This window comes from Dipodomys merriami, unplaced genomic scaffold (assembly GCF_024711535.1).
Source record: "Dipodomys merriami isolate MVZ:Mamm:240054 unplaced genomic scaffold, mDipMer1.0.p SCAF_71, whole genome shotgun sequence".
In the NCBI taxonomy this organism is placed as follows: domain Eukaryota; kingdom Metazoa; phylum Chordata; class Mammalia; order Rodentia; family Heteromyidae; genus Dipodomys; species Dipodomys merriami.
In genome coordinates, this window is record NW_027206302.1 from 498,664 (window position 1) to 519,819 (window position 21,156).

The 21,156-nt window shown below is 42.3% G+C and overlaps 2 protein-coding genes across 13 annotated transcripts in view; one reads left to right on the plus strand and one right to left on the minus strand.

Annotated features, from left to right (window-relative positions):
- The window catches only part of Dock7 (dedicator of cytokinesis 7), a 205,216-nt gene extending 192,409 nt beyond the window's left edge, over nucleotides 1-12,807 (plus strand). For all 11 annotated transcript variants that reach the window (XR_011368959.1, XR_011368960.1, XR_011368961.1 and 8 more), the window contains one exon: nucleotides 12,720-12,807. The gene's annotated coding sequence lies outside the window, so the exon portion shown is untranslated. The remainder of the gene's footprint in view (nucleotides 1-12,719) is intronic.
- On the minus strand, nucleotides 1,857-18,293 carry Usp1 (ubiquitin specific peptidase 1). 2 transcript variants are annotated; one of them, XM_070008958.1, is made up of 9 exons: nucleotides 18,192-18,293; nucleotides 14,506-14,744; nucleotides 12,638-12,758; nucleotides 11,777-11,881; nucleotides 10,805-10,965; nucleotides 7,138-7,820; nucleotides 5,826-5,996; nucleotides 5,006-5,207; nucleotides 1,857-3,328 (listed from the first exon to the last, which is right to left on the minus strand). In XM_070008958.1, exons 2-9 carry the CDS (start codon nucleotides 14,673-14,675, stop codon nucleotides 2,590-2,592), a joined length of 2,352 nt encoding a protein of 783 aa, XP_069865059.1. In that variant the 5' UTR covers nucleotides 14,676-14,744; nucleotides 18,192-18,293; the 3' UTR covers nucleotides 1,857-2,589. The 2 variants fall into 2 exon arrangements, with proteins under 2 accessions (XP_069865059.1, XP_069865058.1); XM_070008957.1 differs by lacking the exon at nucleotides 18,192-18,293 and adding an exon at nucleotides 17,225-17,313.
- Between the last annotated feature and the right edge of the window lie 2,863 nt (nucleotides 18,294-21,156).

The window sequence follows — 21,156 nt, forward strand, 5'->3', positions numbered from 1 at the left end:
CTGAGGATTATGGTTTGAAGCCAGCCGGGACAGGAAAGTTCTTGTGACTATCTCCAATGTACAACTCAAAAAAAGGCAAAAGTGGTGCTGTGGTAGAATGCTAGCCTTGAGCAGAGGCTCAGGAACAGCGTTCAGGCAGAGTTCAAGCCCCAGGATCTGGGGGGGGGGGGGGGGGGGGGGATGGGGAGAAAGCAGGTTGCCAAGTGCTGGTGACCTGTAATCCTACTCAGGAGGCTGAGATCTGAGGACCGTGGATTCTAGCCTAGAAAGTCCATGAGACTCTCGTTTCCAATTAACCCCCAGAAAACTGGAAGTAGAACCCTGACTCAAAAGTGGTAGAGTGCTAGCCTTGAGCAAAAAGAGCTGAGACAGTGCCCAGGCCAAGCTGAAGTCCCATAACCAACAACACAGGAAAGTGGTATATTTTTCCCTTTTAGGGGATTAAAGGCAGACATAAAATACTAATTCCTTCTAGTTCACTTCTCAGATTACACTTGTGTTGAACTTCATAGAAACGTGTGATATCAGGAACTTTAAAATTTCAGAAAATTAGGACTTAAGTATCATGCAGTACCCAATATTTTCTGGTAAATGAGATGTTTCACTTTTTCAGTCTATATATTTTGATATGACGTATACTATTTCCTTCTTAGTTTTATAGGTTTCTTTGTGCATTGGTCATAGGCCTTCAACTGAGGGCCTGAGTACTGTCTTGAGCTTTTGTGATCAAGGCTAGTATTCTACCACTTGAGCCACAATTCCACTTCCATCTTTTTGGTGGTTTTTGGAGGCAGGTTTTTTCTTCCCAGGCTGGCTTTAAGCCACAATCCTTAGATCTCAGCTTCTGAGTAGCTAAGAATTACAGTATAACCCACCTACACCCACCTTCTATTTTTTGTTTTTTTTTTGTTTGTCGTGGCCCTTATTCCTAAGCTCTTCGGCTCAAGGCTAGCACTGTACCACTTGAACCACAGCCACTTACAGCTTTTTCTGCTTAGTGGTACTGAGGAATCGAACCCAGGGCCTCATACACGCAAGGCAAGCATTCTACCACTGAGCCAACTTCCCAGCCCTAAACTAGTTCTTAATACAAGCTTTTATTGAGACCAGGCTTTATCCTCAACCTATCCTATCAAAATCACGAACACAGTGAAACAAAATTTTCATTAGCAATTCTGAATGTAGGTGAGGAGATAAACTATTACTTTATTTCCATTATACCACTGTGGAAAAAAACCTATTTAATCAGGTATTCTTTTAATTGAAATGAATTCCTTAAAATCAAATTTTAAAGAAAACCTATAATGCCAAGAATGTTCAATCAGTAAGACAGCTGGCTACTTACCATCTTAATATTAAAACTCAAGTCTTTATGCCGTAGCATCTCCAGCTTTCAGTTCCATTATGTCTACTTTAAAGAATAATTGGAGCAGCCGGGCGCTGGTGGCTCACGCCTGTAATCCTAGCTACTCAGGAGGCTGAGATCTGAGGATCGCAGTTCAAAGCCAGCCCGGGCAGGAGAGACCGTGAGACTCCTATCTCCAATAAACCACCAGAAAACCGGAAGTGGCGCTGTAGCTCAAGTGGTAGAGCGCTCGCCTTGAGCTGAAGAGCTGAGGGACAGCGCTCAGGCCCAGAGTTCAAGCCCCACGACCGACAAAAAAAAAAAAAAAAAAAAAAAAAAAAGAATAATTGGAATATGAAATTATAAATTCTTTCTATTATGTCAGCTTGGGATGGACACTCAGAAATAATCAAGTATTACTAAATGCAATTACTGTATGTCTAACTCTTCCTGTATATTCACATGGATTTTATTCCTTGAGGACTTTATAAAATCAAGCATTGTACACATAGTTGTTTGCAGTTTAAATTTTATTGACCTCCCAGTTTTTAAAAAAAAGTTAAATTTAAGGTCACACCTCTAAGTTTGATGTACTATATACAGATCGTGCAGAGTTATGAGTATGAAGAGATACAAATTAGTCCATGCCCAAAAAAGTTTATTAGAGTACAGAATCATCTTCATAAATACATATATAAATTCTTATGAAGATAGAGGGACTGTCCAGGTTTTCCAAGACACTTTCCAAAATGATTCAAGGCACAAAATGTACATTATGGTGAATATACATGTTCTAGACTTTGTGCCTCTGATACAGCCCATCAAAGATCTGGCTTCATGACTTATAAAACTAAATGTACTGAATGAGATTCTGTTTGAGTGAAAAACCACAGACCTATAAACATCATGTAGGTAACTGCTCCAAAATATGGAGAATACAAATACAGCACTTTTAAAAAGCAAACACAAAAGAACGGTGTAAATCCCAAAGTGTTCAAATGCTTCCATTTTGGATAATTAAGAATCTATACAAGTCTGTTCCCTGAAGCTAATGCATCACTAGTCTCTACTAAGGAAAATGAATTCTAAAAATTAACATGGTTTTCAGTATTTCAAATTTCACTATATAAAAACCTAGAGAGACCAACAATATTCAATAGCTTCAAAAGATAGCTAAAGACTTTAATGTAATCAACTTTACCAATGTTTGTCCAGGTCTGTTTTATACACAAGGAAAATACACTCTATAATTTCTTATAAAATAGCAAGTAAGGAGTAGATGTAGGAGATGTAGATGGGGAAAGAGAATTCAGGAAGTCCTTCTCTTCTGTAACTTTCACTTCAGAATCATCAAAAAGCAACCACTTCCCCTCATACTCCTTCAAGCTTTGCACTATATACGAAATTTTGTTCTCAAATCCACTAATATTAACATCTGTTTGGTCATTGGATTCCTTGTTTCTATCAGATTCATGGGTCCCATTAGTATTAGTACTGTTAGTCTCAGAATTTTTATTTTCAGCAAATGCTGCACCAGCAACCTTATCAGGATTAGATGCTTTGTTGTATAGCTCATAATCTGTTTTGCTCTTTTGTCCTCCAAGAAGTCCAACAGCTTCCACATTTTTTTTGTTTAAAACTTTACTTGGCTGTGTATTTCCACCGACTCTAATCGACACTTCATCATCATAATTTTCAGCCATACCCCTTGCTTCCTCCTCATTCAGTGGTTCTGGCTTACCTATTTCACACATCTGGTCAACCACAAAATTCCCCTTATCTAGTTCTAGACTGTTAAGGTCAGTGACTTTAACAGAAGCAGTGTAATGCCCACTACTAATTGTAATGCCACTATGCATCACCACCGCAAATAATCCATAGCTGTCATTAGTTGGCTTTGTGCTCCATTCTTCCAGTGACAATTTCAGAGGTGTCAATAAAGGAGTGTTGATCTTGGAAAGTCCACCACCATAACAGTCAAACCTTTGGAAGAAAAAGAATTCAAAACTTAGTACCCAGTGTGAAACCAAGTCCTATATTTAGTGCTCATTTGAAGTAAAAACCATGCTATGTTAAAAATAACTGCTAGGGCTGGGAAGGTGGCTCAGTGGTAGAGCGCTTGCCTTGCATGCATGATGCCCTGGGTTTGATTCCTCAGCACCACATAAGCAAAAAGAAAAAAGCTGGAAGTGGCGCTGTGGCTCAAGTGGTAGAGCGCTAGCCTTGAGCTGAAGAGCTGAGGGACAGTGCCCAGGCCCAGAATTCAGGCCTTACAACCGGACCCCCCCCCCAAAAAAAAAAAAAAAACTGCTAATGTTCAGGCGTTTCTCTGGATTAAATTCTATTTTTCCTCATACCAAAGCCTCCCATGTAGCTTGAATTACAGGTGCAGACTCCTCCCCATACCTAGCTTGTTTGTTCAGATGAAGAGCTGTTTTTGCTCAGGCTAGCTTCAAATTGCCATCTTCCCAAAGTAGCAAAGATTACAGGTTAAGGCACTGTACCCAGCAACTGTTGATGGTGGCATTATTAAAAGACTCAACTTTTGCTAAGGCACCAGTGGCTCACACCTGTAATCCTAGCTACTCAGAAGGTTGAAAATCTAAGGGTGGAGATTCAAAGTCAACCCAGGTAGGAAAGTCTGTAAGACTCTTTATTCTCTCAACTACTCAGAAGAAGCCCAAGTAGTGCTGTGGCTCAAGTAGTAGAGCACTAGACTTGACCAGGCTCAGCAGAACAAAACAAGAAAAGATTCAACTTTTGGAGCCAGGTGCTGGTGGTTCCCACATCTAAACCTAACTACTCATAGGAAAATGAGATTGGAGGATTACAGCTGGAAGCCAGCCTGGGCAGAAAAGTCCATCAGATTCCTACCTCAAGTTAAGTACCAAGAAGCCAAATTAGAGCTGTGACTCAAGCAGTAGAGCACTGGCCTTGAGCAAAAAACTCGAGACAGTACCTAGGCCCCTGAATTTAAGCCCATACACGCACAACAAAAGACTCAACTTTTGAGAGCAAAATCCTTTTCATTTTATATTTACAGTACTCACAAAGAACTGTAAATCATATTTCTGGCACCATGACATGTCTGAGAGCTACTGGGAAGCTCTCATTGTAATTTTAAGTCATTAATGTGGAAAGCAATGAAATCTATAAGGACTCTGTATCAGAAAAGGTCAAGACTGGGGCTGGGAAGGTGGTTCAGTGGTAGAGCGCTTGCCTTGCATGCCTGAGGCCCTGGGTTTGATTCCTCAGCACCACATAAGCAAAAAGAAAAAAGCCGGAAGTGGCGCTGTGGCTCAAGTGGTAGAGCGCTAGCCTTGAGCTGAAGAGCTGAGGGACAGCGCCCAGGCCCCGAGTTCAGGCCCCACGACCGGACTCCAAAAAAGAAAAAAGAAAAAAAAAAACAAAAACAGAAAAGGTCAAGACTATCCAAAACAGATAAACCTACACCTCTTAAGAAACCATATTTAATAATGTATTCATACCAAAAGAATCAAGTAGATGTATTTTGTAAGAACCTCAACAGGAGAATAAGACTTTCTTAGGAGATTATTTGCTTCATTTCAGTCAGTACTAATATTCATAGTTTTTCAATATTTTGAATAAACTTCTATAGCATATAATTTTATTCACATAGCTTTAATTTACAATACTCACTCTAAGCCACTAGCAGCAAAGCACTTCAGATGAATAGTTATAACTTCAGGCATTTTATCAAACAGAAGACTTCGCTCTGCTTCAGTATAATGATGGCAATTTTCACAGAAATATTTATCTTCTCCTACAATCCTCTCCACTGAAGCAAATTGTGAAATTGCCCATCTCAAGGTCTTCATTTCTGTTTTTGGCTCTGGAGAAACTATAAAAAAGAATCCTTTCACTCACAAACAACAAGTCTCATCAAAAATTAAACCTCAAGTTCCATATACAAGATTAGCATTCAATTTCAGTTGGCTAACTCATTTACAAGTCATTTAAGAGATTTCTTTTACCTATACAAGTTCTTTAGCAGCACATACCATTCATTCATTCTTGATACTGGGATGTGAATTCAAGGCTCTGCATCTGCTTGAACCACATCCCCAGCCCAGCAGCATTATAGATCTTTAAAATACTTAAAATCAAATCCAAAATAATTACATGACAGGAAAAGCAAAACCAAAATTAGCCTAGTCTACTTCAGTTTAAGATGGGCCATTTTAATAGTCAATTTTCAACATCTAACAAGTAAAAATTTTAGTTTTGAGTTAATGGCTCAATAATTGTGTTAAATATAACCTCAGTAGCTCTGAGAGATTAACTCACTAAACCATTTTTTCAATTCTAACATACTATATAGAGATAGTAACAAGTTTCCAAATGTTACTAACAAGTGATGTTAAATAAGCAGGAAGGCTCTTTATTAGATCAGACATGGTGATACTGTGAATTGCTGAAGAAACCTTCCTTATTCCACACAAGACTCCATTTTGCTTACTTTCAGAACTCTCCTCTACTTTGGAAAGTTCATCTTCTTGTACTGGCACACTGATGTCCTGGAAATCTTCTCTTCTTTCTGTTAAGCTTTCACATTCCAAACAGCGAGTCCTTAATACCAACTGACCTTGAAATAATTTCTCCACAAGCTCAAAGCCAATTTGTTCTGTACCTGAAAACAGGAAAATCTAAGTCAATATACAGATTATTTTCCAGCATTATCACAAATAACCAACTTTCAATTAAAATAAAGTGTATCCTGAATAAAAGGCTCATTTTTTTTTTTAGCTTACTGGCATTAAGAGGTACCTTCCTTATTGATAAAACGTAGTCTTTGTAAAGACAGTTGTGAATTAGTAATATATTTAAAAGTTGCTGGGGCCACTTTCAGGAGGCTGAGATACGAGGATCACAGTTCAAAGCCAGAGTAGGCAAGAGTCACCAAAAAGAAGTGAGTGTGGCTCAAGTGATAGAGTGCTAGCATTAAGCACTAAAGCTCAGGGATAGTGCTCTGGACCAGTACAAAAAAAAGTCATGGGATGGGCTCAAGTGATAGAGCCACTTGAAGTACTCAGGTCAAACATCAGTCTCTCTCCTCTCTCTGTCTCTTTCTCTCTCACACACAAGTGAGTTATCTTCACAACTTTGGTCAGTCATGGGGCATGAACTCTGGGCCTGGGTGCTGTCCCTCAGCTCTTCAGCTCAAGGCTAGCGCTCTACCACTTGAGCCACAGCACTACTTCCAGCTTTTTCTGCTTATGTGGTGCTGAGGAATTGAACCCAGGGCCTCTTGAAGCATTCTACCACTAAGCCACCTTCCCAGCCTCCAGTTCTGGTTTTTGAGTGGTTAATTAGAGGTAAGAGTCTCACAGGGCTGTCTGGGCTGGCTTCGAACCACAATCTCAGATCTCAGCCTCCTCAGTAACCAGACAGGTGTGAGCCACCAGTGTCCAAAGATGGCACGTCCTACAAAAATATTAACATCAATTCTATAATTTTCTCAGAGATACGTAGAAATAGACAAATCAAGACATAAGTTTAAAAACTTCACTAAATCCAGTTTCCCTGATGAGCCTATGTCTACTGCTGCAGATTAAAAAAGTCTTCATTAAAATAACTGATGGTTTATAGACACTACCATAGGACACACATGTACGCATGCACACAATACTTAAAATGCTACTGTTCCGATTTGGTGTTAGATTCTTCTCTAAATAAAACGAGTTGCAAAGATTATATTGCATACATATCTAAGAGAAAAATTCTATTTTGCAAGTGTTAATACTGTCAGTCTTAACAATTATTATACTGACCTTTGTTTATGGGCTTAACTTCATTGACATTTACAGATGTAACATTTCCAGAAGGTTCAGGTCCATAACCATGAGTTGTGTTATCACTTTCATACTTTCCCAAGTCCTCTTCAAGATCATACTCATTTTCTTTAGATTGTACTTTTGGTCCTTGGTTTGTTATTTTTCCCAGACTACAGAATTTAGAAAGAATGCTGGGTTGCTTAGTTTCAGACTTTAACCAATTTATTTTAACTCTTGATTTCTTTTGTGAGGGTCTTGTACTCTCATTTTCAGAAACGCACTTGGGCATTATTTTAGGAGGAATCTCTAATGTATCACCAGTAGCTTTTCTCTTTGATCTAGTTTGTCTCTGGTTCTCTTCCAATGACTGGCATTCCTTGGATATTTTAACTTTTTTCTTCATGTTACCAAATTCACTATCACTTTTTCTTTTCCCATTTCCTTTTGGGATTTTTTCATTATAGTCCTCAGAATTCCTCATGCTGTCAGTCTCTATGTTGTTAGTTCCACACATTTCCTCTTTCTGATGAGAATTTTCTTCTACCTTAGTAGACTCTGACACATTGTTTACTTCTTCTTTTTTTAGAAATTGGCATGTTTCTTGAATGTTTCCCAAAATACACTGTAACACTTCCTGAGCATCATGCTGTAGATATCCTTCATACATAGGGTTGAGTTCCCTATAAATAAAACATGAAAGAAAAATCTCCCTAAAAATTACTTTAGCTTAAAAACCCACTTTTGGGGGCTGGGAATGTGGCTTAGTGGTAGACTGCTTGCCTAGCATGCATGAAGCCCTGGGTTTGATTCCTCAGTACCACATAAACAGAAAAATCCAGAAATGGTATTGTGGCTCAAGTGGTTTAAGTGCTAACCTTGAGCCAAAAGAAGCTCAGAGACAGTGCCCAGGCCCTGAGTTCAAACTCCAGGACTGGCAAAAAATTAAAATTAAAAAATAAAAATAAAGATCCATTATTCTTACCTCTTAGATACAAACATCATAAGACTTTGATCCTTTTCTAAATGTAAGAATAACTAATGCGGACATGCCACATTTTATGCAAAATGCCTTTTGTATTATATGTATACATAATCCTCACAATAACCAAGAGGCAGGAACCATTATTCTCATTATTAACAGAAACTGAAACTAAGGTACCAAGAAGTTAAACTTGCCTGTGGTAACAGAGCTATTTAAGATGCAAAGCCTGGATTTAGGTCTGACTTAACTGGTAGAGCACCTGTGAACAAGTGCAATGTCCCAAGTTCAAATCCTGGTACCAAAAGAAGATGCAAATCTAGAATCTGAAACTAGCTCTTGGCCACCATGCTGTCACTTCACAAAGGAAAGCTATATACTGTACTTAAGTCTATTTCAAACTGGATGATTATGATTTTTTTTCTTGGGGGGGGTCTGTTTGTAAGGCCTGAACTCTGGGCTTGGGCGCTGTCCCTCAGCTCTTCAGCTCAAGGCTAGCACTCTACCACTTGAGCCACAACACCACTTCCAGCTTTTTTCTTTTTGCTTATGTGGTGCTGAGGAATCAAACCCAGGGTCTCAGGCATGCAAGGCAAGCGCTCTACCACTGAGCCACCTTCCCAGCTCATGATTTTTTTTTAAAAATAAGAGACATAGTTTAATTTTTTAAATGATGCTAATTATGTATAGAGTAAGTTTCATTTATTAAAACAATATTCCAAAACAATCTAATCTAGTTAACAAATAGGTTCCTTTTCAACACATACAATAAAGCATTTAGAACTTACAGTTTCTAATCTGAAATCCTTAAGATCACATGTATTTGAGAATTCAGAATTTTTTCAGATTTTTTTTTCCAGTTGTGGGGCTTGAATTCAGGGCCTGGACATTGTCCCTGAGCCGCTTTGTGTTCATGGCTGGTGCTCTAACACTTGAGCCACAGCACCACTTCCAGAGATAAAGAGTCTCTTGGACTTTCCTGCCTGGACTGGCTTTGAACCACAATCCTCAGATTTCTATAAACAAGACAATATGATGTTGGACATGTGATAGAACACTTACTTGGTAGAATGGGACAGGGCTTAGGATGGATCCTAGTACTGCCAAAGGAAGTTTTTTTAACACTGGGTGGTGGCGGTGGCTCACGCCTGTAAATCCTAGCTACTTAGGAGGCTGAGATCTGAGGATCACAGTTCAAAGCCAGCCCAGGCAGGAAAGTCCATGAGACTCAGAAAACCTGAAGTGTCGCTGTGGCTCAAGTGGTAGAGCGCTAGCCTTGAGCTGAAGAGCTGAGGGACAGCACCTAGGTCCAGTTCAAGCTCCATGACCAACAAAAAAAAAAAAAAGTTTTTTTAAGAGTTGGTGATATGTGTGTAAGCCCAGATGGAGAAATTGTGTTCTATAGCAAGCTTCAAGTAAAAACCAAGACCCATTCAAAGAAAATTATTTCAAAGGCAAAAGAGCTGGAGGTGTGGCTCAAGTAGTAGAGCATGTGCCTAGCAAGTGTAAGACTTTGAACTCAAACCCCAGTACTACTTAAAAAAAAAACACTATAGGGTATTGTTGTTTTGTTGTTTTTTTTAATGGAGAATACTGAGCTCCACACAACACAAAACCAAGATTTGGTCATAAGTGAGATTGACTTATACTTTCACAGACAGACAACATGATATGAGGTAGCTGTACCTTTAATTAAGTATATTAATTCTTCTACAGAAATATTTATGAATATTCATATTGGTAGTAAATATGAATAGACTATAAGCAGCCTCTTGCAAGTCCAAACCTAATGAATACCAAATATACCCAAAAAAATCCAGTTTGCAGAGATTCTGGGAAATCAAAGACAATGGACCAGGAGGCGTTTTAATGTTCTTTGCCCTTTATTCCTAATTCATATTACCAATCTCCTCTAAACACAAAGAATAATTACATAAGAGCTGGGCACTGATGGCTCACACATGTAATCCTAGCTATTCAAGAGGCTGAGATCTAAGGATCACAGTTCAATGGCAGCCTGTGAGACTCTGACTTCCAATTAACCACTCAAAAACTGGAAGTGGTGCTATGGCTCAAAGTAGTAGAGCGGTACCCTTGAGCAGAAGAGCTCAGGGACATTTGACATTGAAGCCCCACAACCAACAACAACCAAAAAAATAACTACGGGCTGGGAAGGTGGCTCAGTGGTAGAGCTAGCCTTGTATGCCTGAGGCCCTGGGTTCGATTCCTCAGCACCACATAAGCAAAAAGAAAAAAAAGCCGGAAGTGGTGCTGTGGCTGAAGTGGTAGAGCACTAGCCTTGAGCTGAAGAGCTGAGGGACAGCACCCAAGCCCAGAGTTCAGGCCCCAGGACCGGACCCAAAAAACAAAACAAAAAAAAAAACAAAAAAACACTACATAAGAATGATAAAAATTAGCTGGGCACCAGTGGCTCACACCCGTAATCCTAGCTACTCAGGAGGCTAAGATCTGAGGATCGTGATTTGAAGCCAACCTGAGCAGGAAAAGTCTATGAGACTCTTATCTCTAATTAATCATCAGAAAACCAGACATGGTACGGTGGCTCAAAGTGGTAATGTGCTAACCTTGAAAAAAGAGCTCAGGGGCAGCATTCAGGCTCTGAGTTCAAGTTGGCCCTATGACCCGAAAAGAAAAAGAATGATAAAATTACATTATATGATATACCTGAGTGTGTTAAGCAGTCGCCTTGGCTGAGTAGCAAGTTCATCAGTATATTTGTCTGGATTTAAGAGAAAACTAGCTTGAAGCTGTTCAACAGAAATGATTAAAGACTGTAAACTACATATAAGTTCGTAACTCGCCAAAGGATCTTCTTTGCAATTTTCCTGTCAACAGAAAAAAAGCATATTAATTTGTGAACAAATTAAGTATCTTCACCCTTGATTCGTCTCACTAAACAACCTACCTTTTCTCAATCTAATTTCATTATCCCACAATTTTATAAGATACAGGAATAAACAAGATTTTTTTCTCATTATTTCCTATGTGGCTAGTAACACTTTCCTAATTATGGGAGACAGAGGTTTCTTTTTTTTTTTTTTTCTGGGTCCAGTCATGGGGCCTGAACTCTGGGCCTGGGCGCTGTCCCTCAGCTCTTCAGCTCAAGGCTAGCACTCTACCACTTGAGCCACAGCGCCACTTCCGGCTTTTATCTTTTTGCTTATGTGGTGCTGAGGAATCGAACCCAGGGCCTCTGGCTTGCAAGGCAAGCGCTCTACCACTGAGCCACCTTCCCAGCCCCGAGACAGAGGTTTTTAAGAGTATAGCTCAGTGGTAGAATATGTGCTTATTTATAAAAGGCGTTAGATTTGAACTCTAGCACCAAAAAAGGTATCAATTTGAAAACAAAATGGAAAATAACTGGTACATGAATATGACAAATTATGATTGTGGTATACAAATAAATTTGACAACACATGAAACAGAAAAAATGCTATATTCAAGGTTACTGATAATGTAAGTAAGTTGCCTTACAGGCGTTAAAACCTGCCTTCCTTACAATTCTGAGAAATTCTACCTCATTAATAGGAATGATCTGTCACCTTCCCCTTAAATTTTTTTGAGTATCTACTACGTATTTTTACATACAAGCAAGTGAATTTCAACTGATTTGATATTTTAAATTCTTTTTTTTACCTTATCTTTCTGATTGGATTCATCCTTTAGAGCTTCTTTCTTCCTTGAAATAATATTAAATAAGTGCTTTACTCCAGATTTAAAACCAGGACAAAAATATAATACCTATAAAAAGTGAGATTGTTTATTTAACCATACTACAACAGAAATCATTAAAATACTATCATGTTTTCTGTAGAGCAATTTTGATGTATATTACCTAGACTCTGAGATTAAGCTTCCTGTAAAAACTTGTGTCTACTTCTTCAGTAGTAGACATTTCCCTCACAAATACTGTGCCCAGGCCAATACTGCTAAGATTTAAGGTTCCAAGGACATAAAACCTAACACCATTAGTTTCAGGGGTAAATATACCAGGAATCAGAAGTTAAAGGTTTGCAAGGTCTCAATTTTGTTACCTCCCCTTTATTTAATGTATCGTTTTCTCATATTCCAATGAACTTGAGTAGCATGCAAAAAGAATTATCTTTTTGTCAGTTGTGGGACTTGAACTCAAGGCCTGAATGCCATCCCTGAGCTCTTTCTCTCAAGGCTAGTGATCTACTAGTTTGAGCCACAGCTCTATTTCTGGTTTTTGAGTGGTTAATTGGAAATAAAGTCTCACAGGACCTTTTATGCCAGAGCAGGCTTCAAACAGCAATCCTCAGATCTTAGCTTCCTGAGTAGCAAGGATTACAGGTGTGAGCCACTAGTGCCCAGCTTAAAATCATTATTTTAACCTGGGTTATTTACAATCAAATGCAAAGATAGTATGGACAATTAAAGTCATCCAATAGCCTAAACTCTTCAGCAACATTAAACATATAATTCTTTGCCTCCTAACATTTCACTACATAGCAGAATTCAAAATTGTCAATTTACCTGAAGTATACTATTAAGATAACAAGTATTTCCAAGATTATTCAGTCCCACAAATGGTAACAAGTTTTCTCTCTTCTCACAGTTTATAGGTGAGGACTGTGCTGCAGGAACAACTTGATCACTGGTAAATATAAAGGAGAAATGGGCATGATGAAGTAGCATCTTAAATAAAAGTGGAAATATTACTTCCCTAGATTTAATCTTTTCCTAAAAGTGCTGGTTATGATGCAAAAAAGTAACAATTTCACTTAGATGACATTTTAAAAGATCTCTTTATAGGCTCAAAATTGGTATATACCCAGGATAGAGATTTTAAGCATTATTGTACCCGGCAAGCCTCAAAATAATTCTGTTAAGCCAGGCTCCAGTAGCTCACACCTATAATCCTAGCTACTTAGGAAGCTGAACTCAGCTTTGCAGTTTGAGGCCAACCAGGGGACACACTCTGAGATACTTTTCAACCAATGGCTGGATGAAGTGATACAAGCCCCTCATCCTAGCTATGTAGGAGACAGATTATCAGGAAGACTATGAATCCAGACCAGCCCAGGATAAAAAGATCCATAGTCTCCATCTCAACAGAAATTGGGTATAGTGGCTGTGATTCCAACTATTGCAAATGAAAAAAGAAGAGGATTGAGGTTCCAAATACATGTTTGCAAGACTGAGACCCTATCTCACAAACAATCAGTGCAAAACAGGACAGTAGGTGGCTCAGCAGCAGAGAACCTAAGTTAGGACCCTAAATTCAAATCCCAGTATTGCCAAAGCAATTCTGTTAACAGAATGTTAATCCCACGTTAGATTTAAAAAAAAAAAAAAAAAAAGATAAACTAGTACTGTAATTTCTTAGCTTCTACTGCAATATTTTAATCAAGTAGTCCAGTTCTGACTTTAAAAACCGGCAATTAACCTGTTTATAATAATGACAAGCTGGACTAAATCAGATTGTTTACAAAGATTAAGAAAAAAGTCTATGAGCTGGGAAGGTGGCTCAGTGGTAGAGCGCTTGCCTTGCATGCCTGAGGCCCTGGGTTCGATTCCTCAGCACCACATAAGCAAAAAGAAAAAAGCTGGAAGTGGTGCTGTGGCTCAAGTGGTAGAACACTAGCCTTGAGCTGAAGAGCTGAGGGACAGCGCCCAGGCCCAGAGTACAGGCCCCACAACCGGACCCCCCCAAAAAAAGCAAAGAAAAAAGTCTATGAATATACAGCTATCCCTCAAAAATAAACTGTCCAAGTCAGGTACTGCCTGGTGCCAGTGGTCTATAATCCTAGCTACTCATGAGGCTGTTATTTGAGGATCACAGTTCAAAGCCAGAAGTGGGGCTGGTGCTCAAGTGGTAGAGCACTGGCCCTGAGCTGAAGAGCTGAGAGACAGCGCTCAGGCCCAGAGTTCAAGCCCCATAACCACCCAAAAAAAAAAGAATTTAAGTTCACTTTAAATTTTCAGCAGGTTTGAGTAATTATAACTACAAAGTTTGAGCAGATCAGGTAACGACATGTCAAGTCTTCTGAACAAAAAAGAAAAATCAACTATTATTTCTTTACCATTACACAACATGCTGCACTAGAAATAATCAAATGTAAAACAAACTTTGAAAGATGAATAACCATTCCTCTCAGCTAATCTAAAGGCCTATGGTCCACATTAATGTTAAATCAACTAACATATCAATATGATTTCTGTGGGGAACCTTTATACTGCTGGATTTGTCATGCAGAAAGTATGACAATACTTGTTTTCTTCTTTTCTAACTCTGGATTATCAAGTCAGTCTGGAGATAACAAAACCCAACCCAACTTCAATATTTATTCATCGATGCATAGTTTAAAAACCACAGATAAACTAAAAAATAAGATACATACATTTCAGATCCTCTATATTCAGAAGCTTTTTCTTCATTTTCTTGAGAATCTGTGAAATCTAAGGCTCTCTTAGTTTCCTTTTTCTGAAAAAACTTCAGAGAAAGTCTGTTTTTCTTGGATGGACTACCTCTTGAAAGCCCACTGCTTTCATTAGGTATGACACCAGGCATTTTCTTTTCAAATCCCAAGGAGTTGACAAGAATTAACTTATAGAGGGCAGCTGTAATCACCAATTATATCTGTTAATCGCAAAGAAAAGGTTTTATTAATCCTCAATTATCAAGTGTAGGCAACAAAATCATCAATTGTAAAAATAAATTAACCAAGGAAATGGTATAAACTCTAACTTAAAATTTGTAAAGTACTAATAGCTATCTGGCTTTTTTTTTTTTTTTTTGTCGGTCATGGGGCTTGAACTCTGGGATTAGGCGCTGTCCCTGTGCTCTTCAGCTCAAGGCAAGCTCTCTACCTCTTGAGCCACAGCGCCACTTCCGGTTTTCTAGTGGTTTTTATTGGATATAGGAGTCTCAAGGACTTTCCTCCCTGGGCTGGCTTTGAACCAAGATCCTCAGAATTCTGCCTCCTAAGTAGCTAGGATTACAGGCGTGAGCCACCAGCACCCAGCTAATTTTTAAAAATTTAAGATGCATTGTCATTAACTTTAAAAAATGACACTAAGCTTTTATTACACTGTTGTAAATTTAAGGGCCACATTACAAAATACCACACTTAGCAGACCTATAAAGTTAGTAGTATTAAAAAGACTAAAAACCCAAGTCGTCATTATAACATATTAGTCCATTCAAAAAGTATTGAATAATTCTAAAAGAGATTGTAGGAACCATAAGAATGAATAGAAAAGCAAACTAGGCTGGACATTAAGGAGTACTCCTTCCAAAGTCCTTTCTAATGAATCTGGACATATACAGTCTCTATAAAGCTAGAAGTATAATTCACATACAAACACAGGCATAGATCTGCAATTGTTATACTTAAAAACACATGCAAAGCTAGGAGAGTGTAAAACCTTTTTTGCTGCACTGTGTATCAAACTCTGATGAACTACTTTTTAAAAAACGATGTATTTTTTTAAACTGCATTTGAATAGGTCAACATGATATGGTTTGCCTTTTTCAGCCTTTACCATGCTTGAAGGTAAAAGTCTGAGATGAAAACATGGTAATATCTGTGGCAGTTGTTTACCTATCAGTCCTATTTTTCATGAAAAATTATCTGACAGGAATATTCCACGAATCTGAGTAAATTTCAGATGTAGGTAGAGTAATAAAATGAACTATCCAAAATTCGCTCAAATTCCATTTCATTTAAGTATGATGTAGGAATACAGTGAACTTGGCAGTGAAGTCATTTTTGATCTGCAACTGAGGAAGAAGTGTTAAGCTGACAACTATTCCCTTCCTGTCTCCTACTCAATTTACTCTCCTGGCCTCCTAATGTCTGACGAAACACTGTGTTATAATAAATAATAAACTGGCCTGTGCTAAGTTGTCAAGAGATCACTCAGCATTAATGACTGTTGGAAAAGGTTTCTCTTGAGTGACAAAATCTAATAATAAGACTAAATTTTCTAAGTGACAGATTAACCGGAAGGAACAAATAATCAAGCAGCTACATCGCAAGCTGTCTAAAAATCAAACCTTTCTGACCTCCTCAAAAGTAGCCATCAAAAGCCAGAAGCTGATGTCCCACACTTGTAAGCCTAGCTTTTACTTCAGCTTACAATTCAAGAGATATGAGGATTGTGGTTCAAAGCCAGCCAGTTCACGAAACTATCTCCAATTAACCACCAAAAAGCTGGAAGTGGAGCTCTAACTTAAGTGAAAGAGCGCTAGACTTGAAGGGGGGGCGGGGGCGGGTCAAAAGCTCAGGAACAGCACTCAAGCCCTGAGACCAAGTCGAGGAACCGACACACGCACACGAGCACAAGAGCCAACATTTAACTTTACCAAGAGTACACATCTATAAGCGGGGGATTGGTAGGGCCACAATATTCCTCCTCTAACTTATCAATCAAGCTTCGCACCAGACACAGTAGTGACCCCCGCATTTAAGTTCTTGACCAAATGACAGCGTCAACTCTCAGTCCCCATTAGCTTTCAGTTATTTCCTTTAAAGATAGCAGGACTCATTCCCTGTTTCTTCAAGAAAAGAAGAGAAAAAAAGCAAGACAACTCAGGACCACATCTTCGCCGGGGGGCTGAGACACGTGGCGTGCAGCCTACTTCTAGGGCAACTGAAGGGGGAGAAAATGCGCGGTAAAATTTCGCAATGAGCGACGGCGCCCGGCGAGCGCAAACACTCCTCCTCCTCCTCCTCCTCCTCCTCCTCCTCCTCCTCCTCCTCCTCCTCCTCCTCCTCCTCCTCCTCCTCCCCGAGCCGGCACCGCTGCCCGGGATGGCGGGGGACTGCAGGCGGCAGGCACGGCGCACGGCGGGAGCCGCCCCGGGGGCGACCCGGGCACCCCGGCCCGTCACCGCGTCTATTCACGCCCAGCCCGCACCTGCCTCCCAGTCCCCAGGGCGGGTCCCCCCCCGCACCCCGGGCCGCAGAGCGCCCGCCAGGCAGCCCAGCGCCGGCCCCGACGCCCGACCCAAACGGCCCGGGGGCCCCCCAGGCAGCCGCACTCGGGGGGCCGCGTCCCACCAAGCGCTGGGCACGACGGCCGGGCACGGGCCCCTCCTCCCCAGGCCCTCCTTACCCGGCCATGGCCCTCAAGCGAGGTCCGCGGCGGCGACGCCGGCGAGGGCAGCCGGGGAAGCGTGTGGCAGCGACAGGTGAGTCCCGGCCCGAGCCGTCGGGCCCCGACGCCAGGAAAAGCTGCAGGGCTCGTCCAGCCCGCGGGGGAGTGACCATCCGTTCGCTCGCGGAGCGGGAACCGGGCCGCCGCCGCTCGGTCCTGCCGGGGCCGGCGCCCACTACATCCCCGCGGCGGCGCCCGCCCGCCCGGGAAGGCCAGGAGCGCCACACGCCGCGGTCGCGCTCACGGGGCGCCGGAGCCGCTAGGGTCTCCCCGCTCCTCCACCGAGGGGAACTTGGCGCGTTTTCCTCAGCCTCAGGACCCCCGTGTGTTAGCCTCCGCCCGCGCCAGCGCCGCGAGAGAAGGGGGCGTCCTTCGAAAACGCCGGTTCCCGTCTCCACAGTGAAGAGGGTCGAGAGGCAAGAGCCGCCGCGCGAACGCGCCTTGCAGCCGGCCGCACGGGCTCCGGAACCCGCTGGAACGGTAGTTCCTCCCAAGATCCTAACGGGTTCTGCACTTTCAAACAGCACAGGCACAGTCACGGGCAGCTCGCGCGGGTCCTCGCAGGCGGCGCGCGCGACGCGCCGGAGGCCTGGCTGGCGCGCTCGAGCCTCACGCCCTCTTTTTTCCTTTCTCTTTAACCATTCGTGCTCTCCCGTCGAGGGGAAAGCGGGCGGGTCGGGAGGCCGCTCAGAGAGAATATGGGACCTACTCCCCCGCCCTTCCTCAAAAAGGAGCCCCCAGGTGCTCAAACGCGCCAATTGCAGCTACACAATCCACGGCCCCGCCCTCTTCTGCCGCCCAGTGTGAGCCAATCAGAAGTATCTAGACAAAAATACCAATTGGATGGGCGGAGAAAGAAGTCGCAGCCAATAGAAAAAAAATAGAGGGGGGGAAGGAGAGTCTAGCCAATCATGGTGGGACATACAGAGTGTTTCTCCAGAGCGGCGCTTCTCCTTTCATTCTCATTGGCGCCCGAGAGCGCGCTTTAGCTTCGGACAGTTAAATAAGTCCGGCTTTGCGTCCTGGAGGGCGGGACGTCGCGGAGGGTGCGGCTTCCGGAGTGAGGTCCCCACGGCAGGTCCCGCCTCCCTTTCTTGCGTGCGCTCTCGGGCGGGGCGGGGTTACCAGGGAGACGAGTTTCGAAAAGTGACCGGCTTGCTAACGCGCATGCGCCTTCCGTTTGGAATGGAATGGGAAACCCGATTTCCCGTGCTAGGGCTGCCGGAGAAAACCGAGCGCTCCCTTAGAAAACCCTGGCTCCCGACCCCCAAACCGGGTAGCCGAGGCTTCCTCCTCGGCGCCGCCCGTTTATTCTCCCCATCTCCGACTGTATGGAGCCCCTGAACCAAAGCACTCGAAGCGGCTTGTTTTGTGTTTGCGCTGCCTGTGAGCCTGCGCGGCGGCGGGGCTGCAGTTAGCAGGATCTTAGTCCAGGCCGGGCGCCGGCCGCTCACGCCCGTCCTACGAGCCACCCAGGAGGCTGGGATCTGAGAAGCGTGGTTCGAAGCCAGCCCAGGCAGAAAAGTCCGTGGGACTCTCATCTCCCAACAAAAAGCTGAAAGTGGAACTGTGGCTCAAGTGGTAGAGGACTCACGTTGAGTAAAACCAGTGAAGGAACAGTGAGTGCCCAGGCCCTGAGTTCAAGCCCCAGGACCAGCACCGATATACATACACATTAACCCAAGTACGTTTGGAAGGTATTTGGGGGCACCGACTTGATGTGCCACGGCATTTTCAAATGCACTCGGTGCTGTAAAGGAGTTACAGGTTCCAGAGGGAGGCAGAAATAATATAAATGAAATAATATAAATGATGCAGAAAGGAAATAACGGCATGACATGGTGTTTTAGATACAATAAGGTGATATTTGACCAAAGAGCTCGATGGAACAAGCCTTAGGAAGAATGTCCCAAGTCTTGGAAGAATAGAAAGTTACAAAAGTGCTAAAAGCAAGTTATAATGAAAGTGCTAGAGCTTGGAAAGGACAGGACACTTAGGGCAGAGTGAGCCTGGATGAGAAGCTTGCAAGGCTCTGATAGAGACCAGTCTTTGGATGGTTCTGAGCTAGGTGAATAGTAGGATTTGGGTAATGGCTAGCTGTGACCCTCAAGAGTTGAAGAAGAGGGGCTGGGAAGGTGGCTCAGTGGTAGAGCGCTTGCCTTGCATGCATGAGGCCCTGGGTTCGATTCCTCAGCACCACATAAGCAAAATGAAAAAAGCCGGAAGTGGCGCTGTGGCTCAAGTGGTAGAGCGCTAGCCTTGAGCTGAAGAACTAAGGGACAGCGTCTAGGCCCAGAGTTCAAGCCCCATGACCGGGGGAACAAAATAAAAAAGAGTTGAAGAGGAAGGTTCACTAGTCTGATTCATAGGCTAGAGAATAAGTTTGAAATTAGTTGCCCAATTTACAAAATCAAGGTTCAGCTGGCAACTTTAGGCTGGGGGGGCCATATGCTGAACTAAAATCCCGAAGCCATAACAAGAAAGAGGAATAGAACCAGGCACTGGTGATTCACACCTGTAATCTTAGCTACTCAGGAGGCTGAGATCTGAGGATCCTGGGTCAAAGCCTGGGCAAGAAAGTCCATGAGACTTATCTCCAATTCACCACCAGGAAACCACAAGGGGCACTGAGGCTCAAGTGGTAGAGCTATAGCCTTAAGCAAAAAGAGTTCAGCAACAGCTCCCAGATCCTGAGTTCAAGCCCCATGACTGACAAAAAAAAGGGGGGCGGGGGAATAGAATGGATATTAAAAGACAAATAATCTTCCTTTTCTTGGATTGGGGGAGGGGAGGGTGGGAATTGGAAATTCCTCAGCTGGTAAAACTGTCCTCAAAAAGTCAAAAATGGAGACATGGATAAAGTATGCTAATGCCTATTTGCTGCGATGGCAGATACAGAGATGACTCTTTGAGGAAGAATTTTTAACTCCCTATCTACAGGGAATAGTTCCCCTGGTCAGTTTCATCAGGTTGATTTCATCAGCAGCCAAGATTAAACCCTCTCTAAGGCAGCTGCACTGGCTAAGAATGTAGGGCTTAGCCATTACAGCCCACCATGGGACACTGTTGGGTATTATTCACTCCAGAGTTCCTAGCCACATTAACCAAAATCTTTGTTTGGATCTGTATTTAAATTTGACTTCTTCCTCTTGTTAGTTTTGCTTCCTCTGAATCTTGTACCTAAGTTGTGTCTTAACATCTGTTTACCAAGATCTCTGCTTGCAAGAGTTAGTACTAAAATAGGATGTGGAAAGAGGCCTAAAAGATGGAGTTGGGAAGCAGAATTATGGGGACCTGAAGCACAGCAAGCTCCTGACACAAGTTGATTTCTAATCAGGGTAATGTAGAAGGGAATGTGCTACCAGATGTTGAAGTGAGGAGGCTGAGTAACTTCTCATAGCCATCCTGTTGCCTTGCTGGGTAGAAGGGGCTTTCTACCCAACTCTGAAAAGCCTAGAGGTGAGAAAGGCCATTCATTACATTGCAGATGTCATGCTAAGAGAGCTTTTGCTATGCTGACCTTCAGTTTCCCCAAAATGGTCTGATTTGCTTGCCTCTGATTATCAGCCTAGATGGAAAGTTCTGTGGTACCTGGGCTACTTCCCAGATAAGGTCTGCTTTTGTTGAACTTAGTTGCACCACCCCAACATATGGTTTTTGTCTTTAAAGCTTTGTGCCAGCTCTGTTCTGTGTTGCAGATCTTTGAGACAGGAGTTCACCTACAGACACCAGCTCTCCAATAAAAACTCCCAATTCAACTTCTCAAAATGTGGCTTCTCTGTTTTCTCGTGACTGATTTACAACAATATGATGATGCCTTCTCTAACAGCACATACACTAGAAAAAGTGAGGTATCTGACTTTGAGACCTGTGTAGAAGTAAGAGCTGTA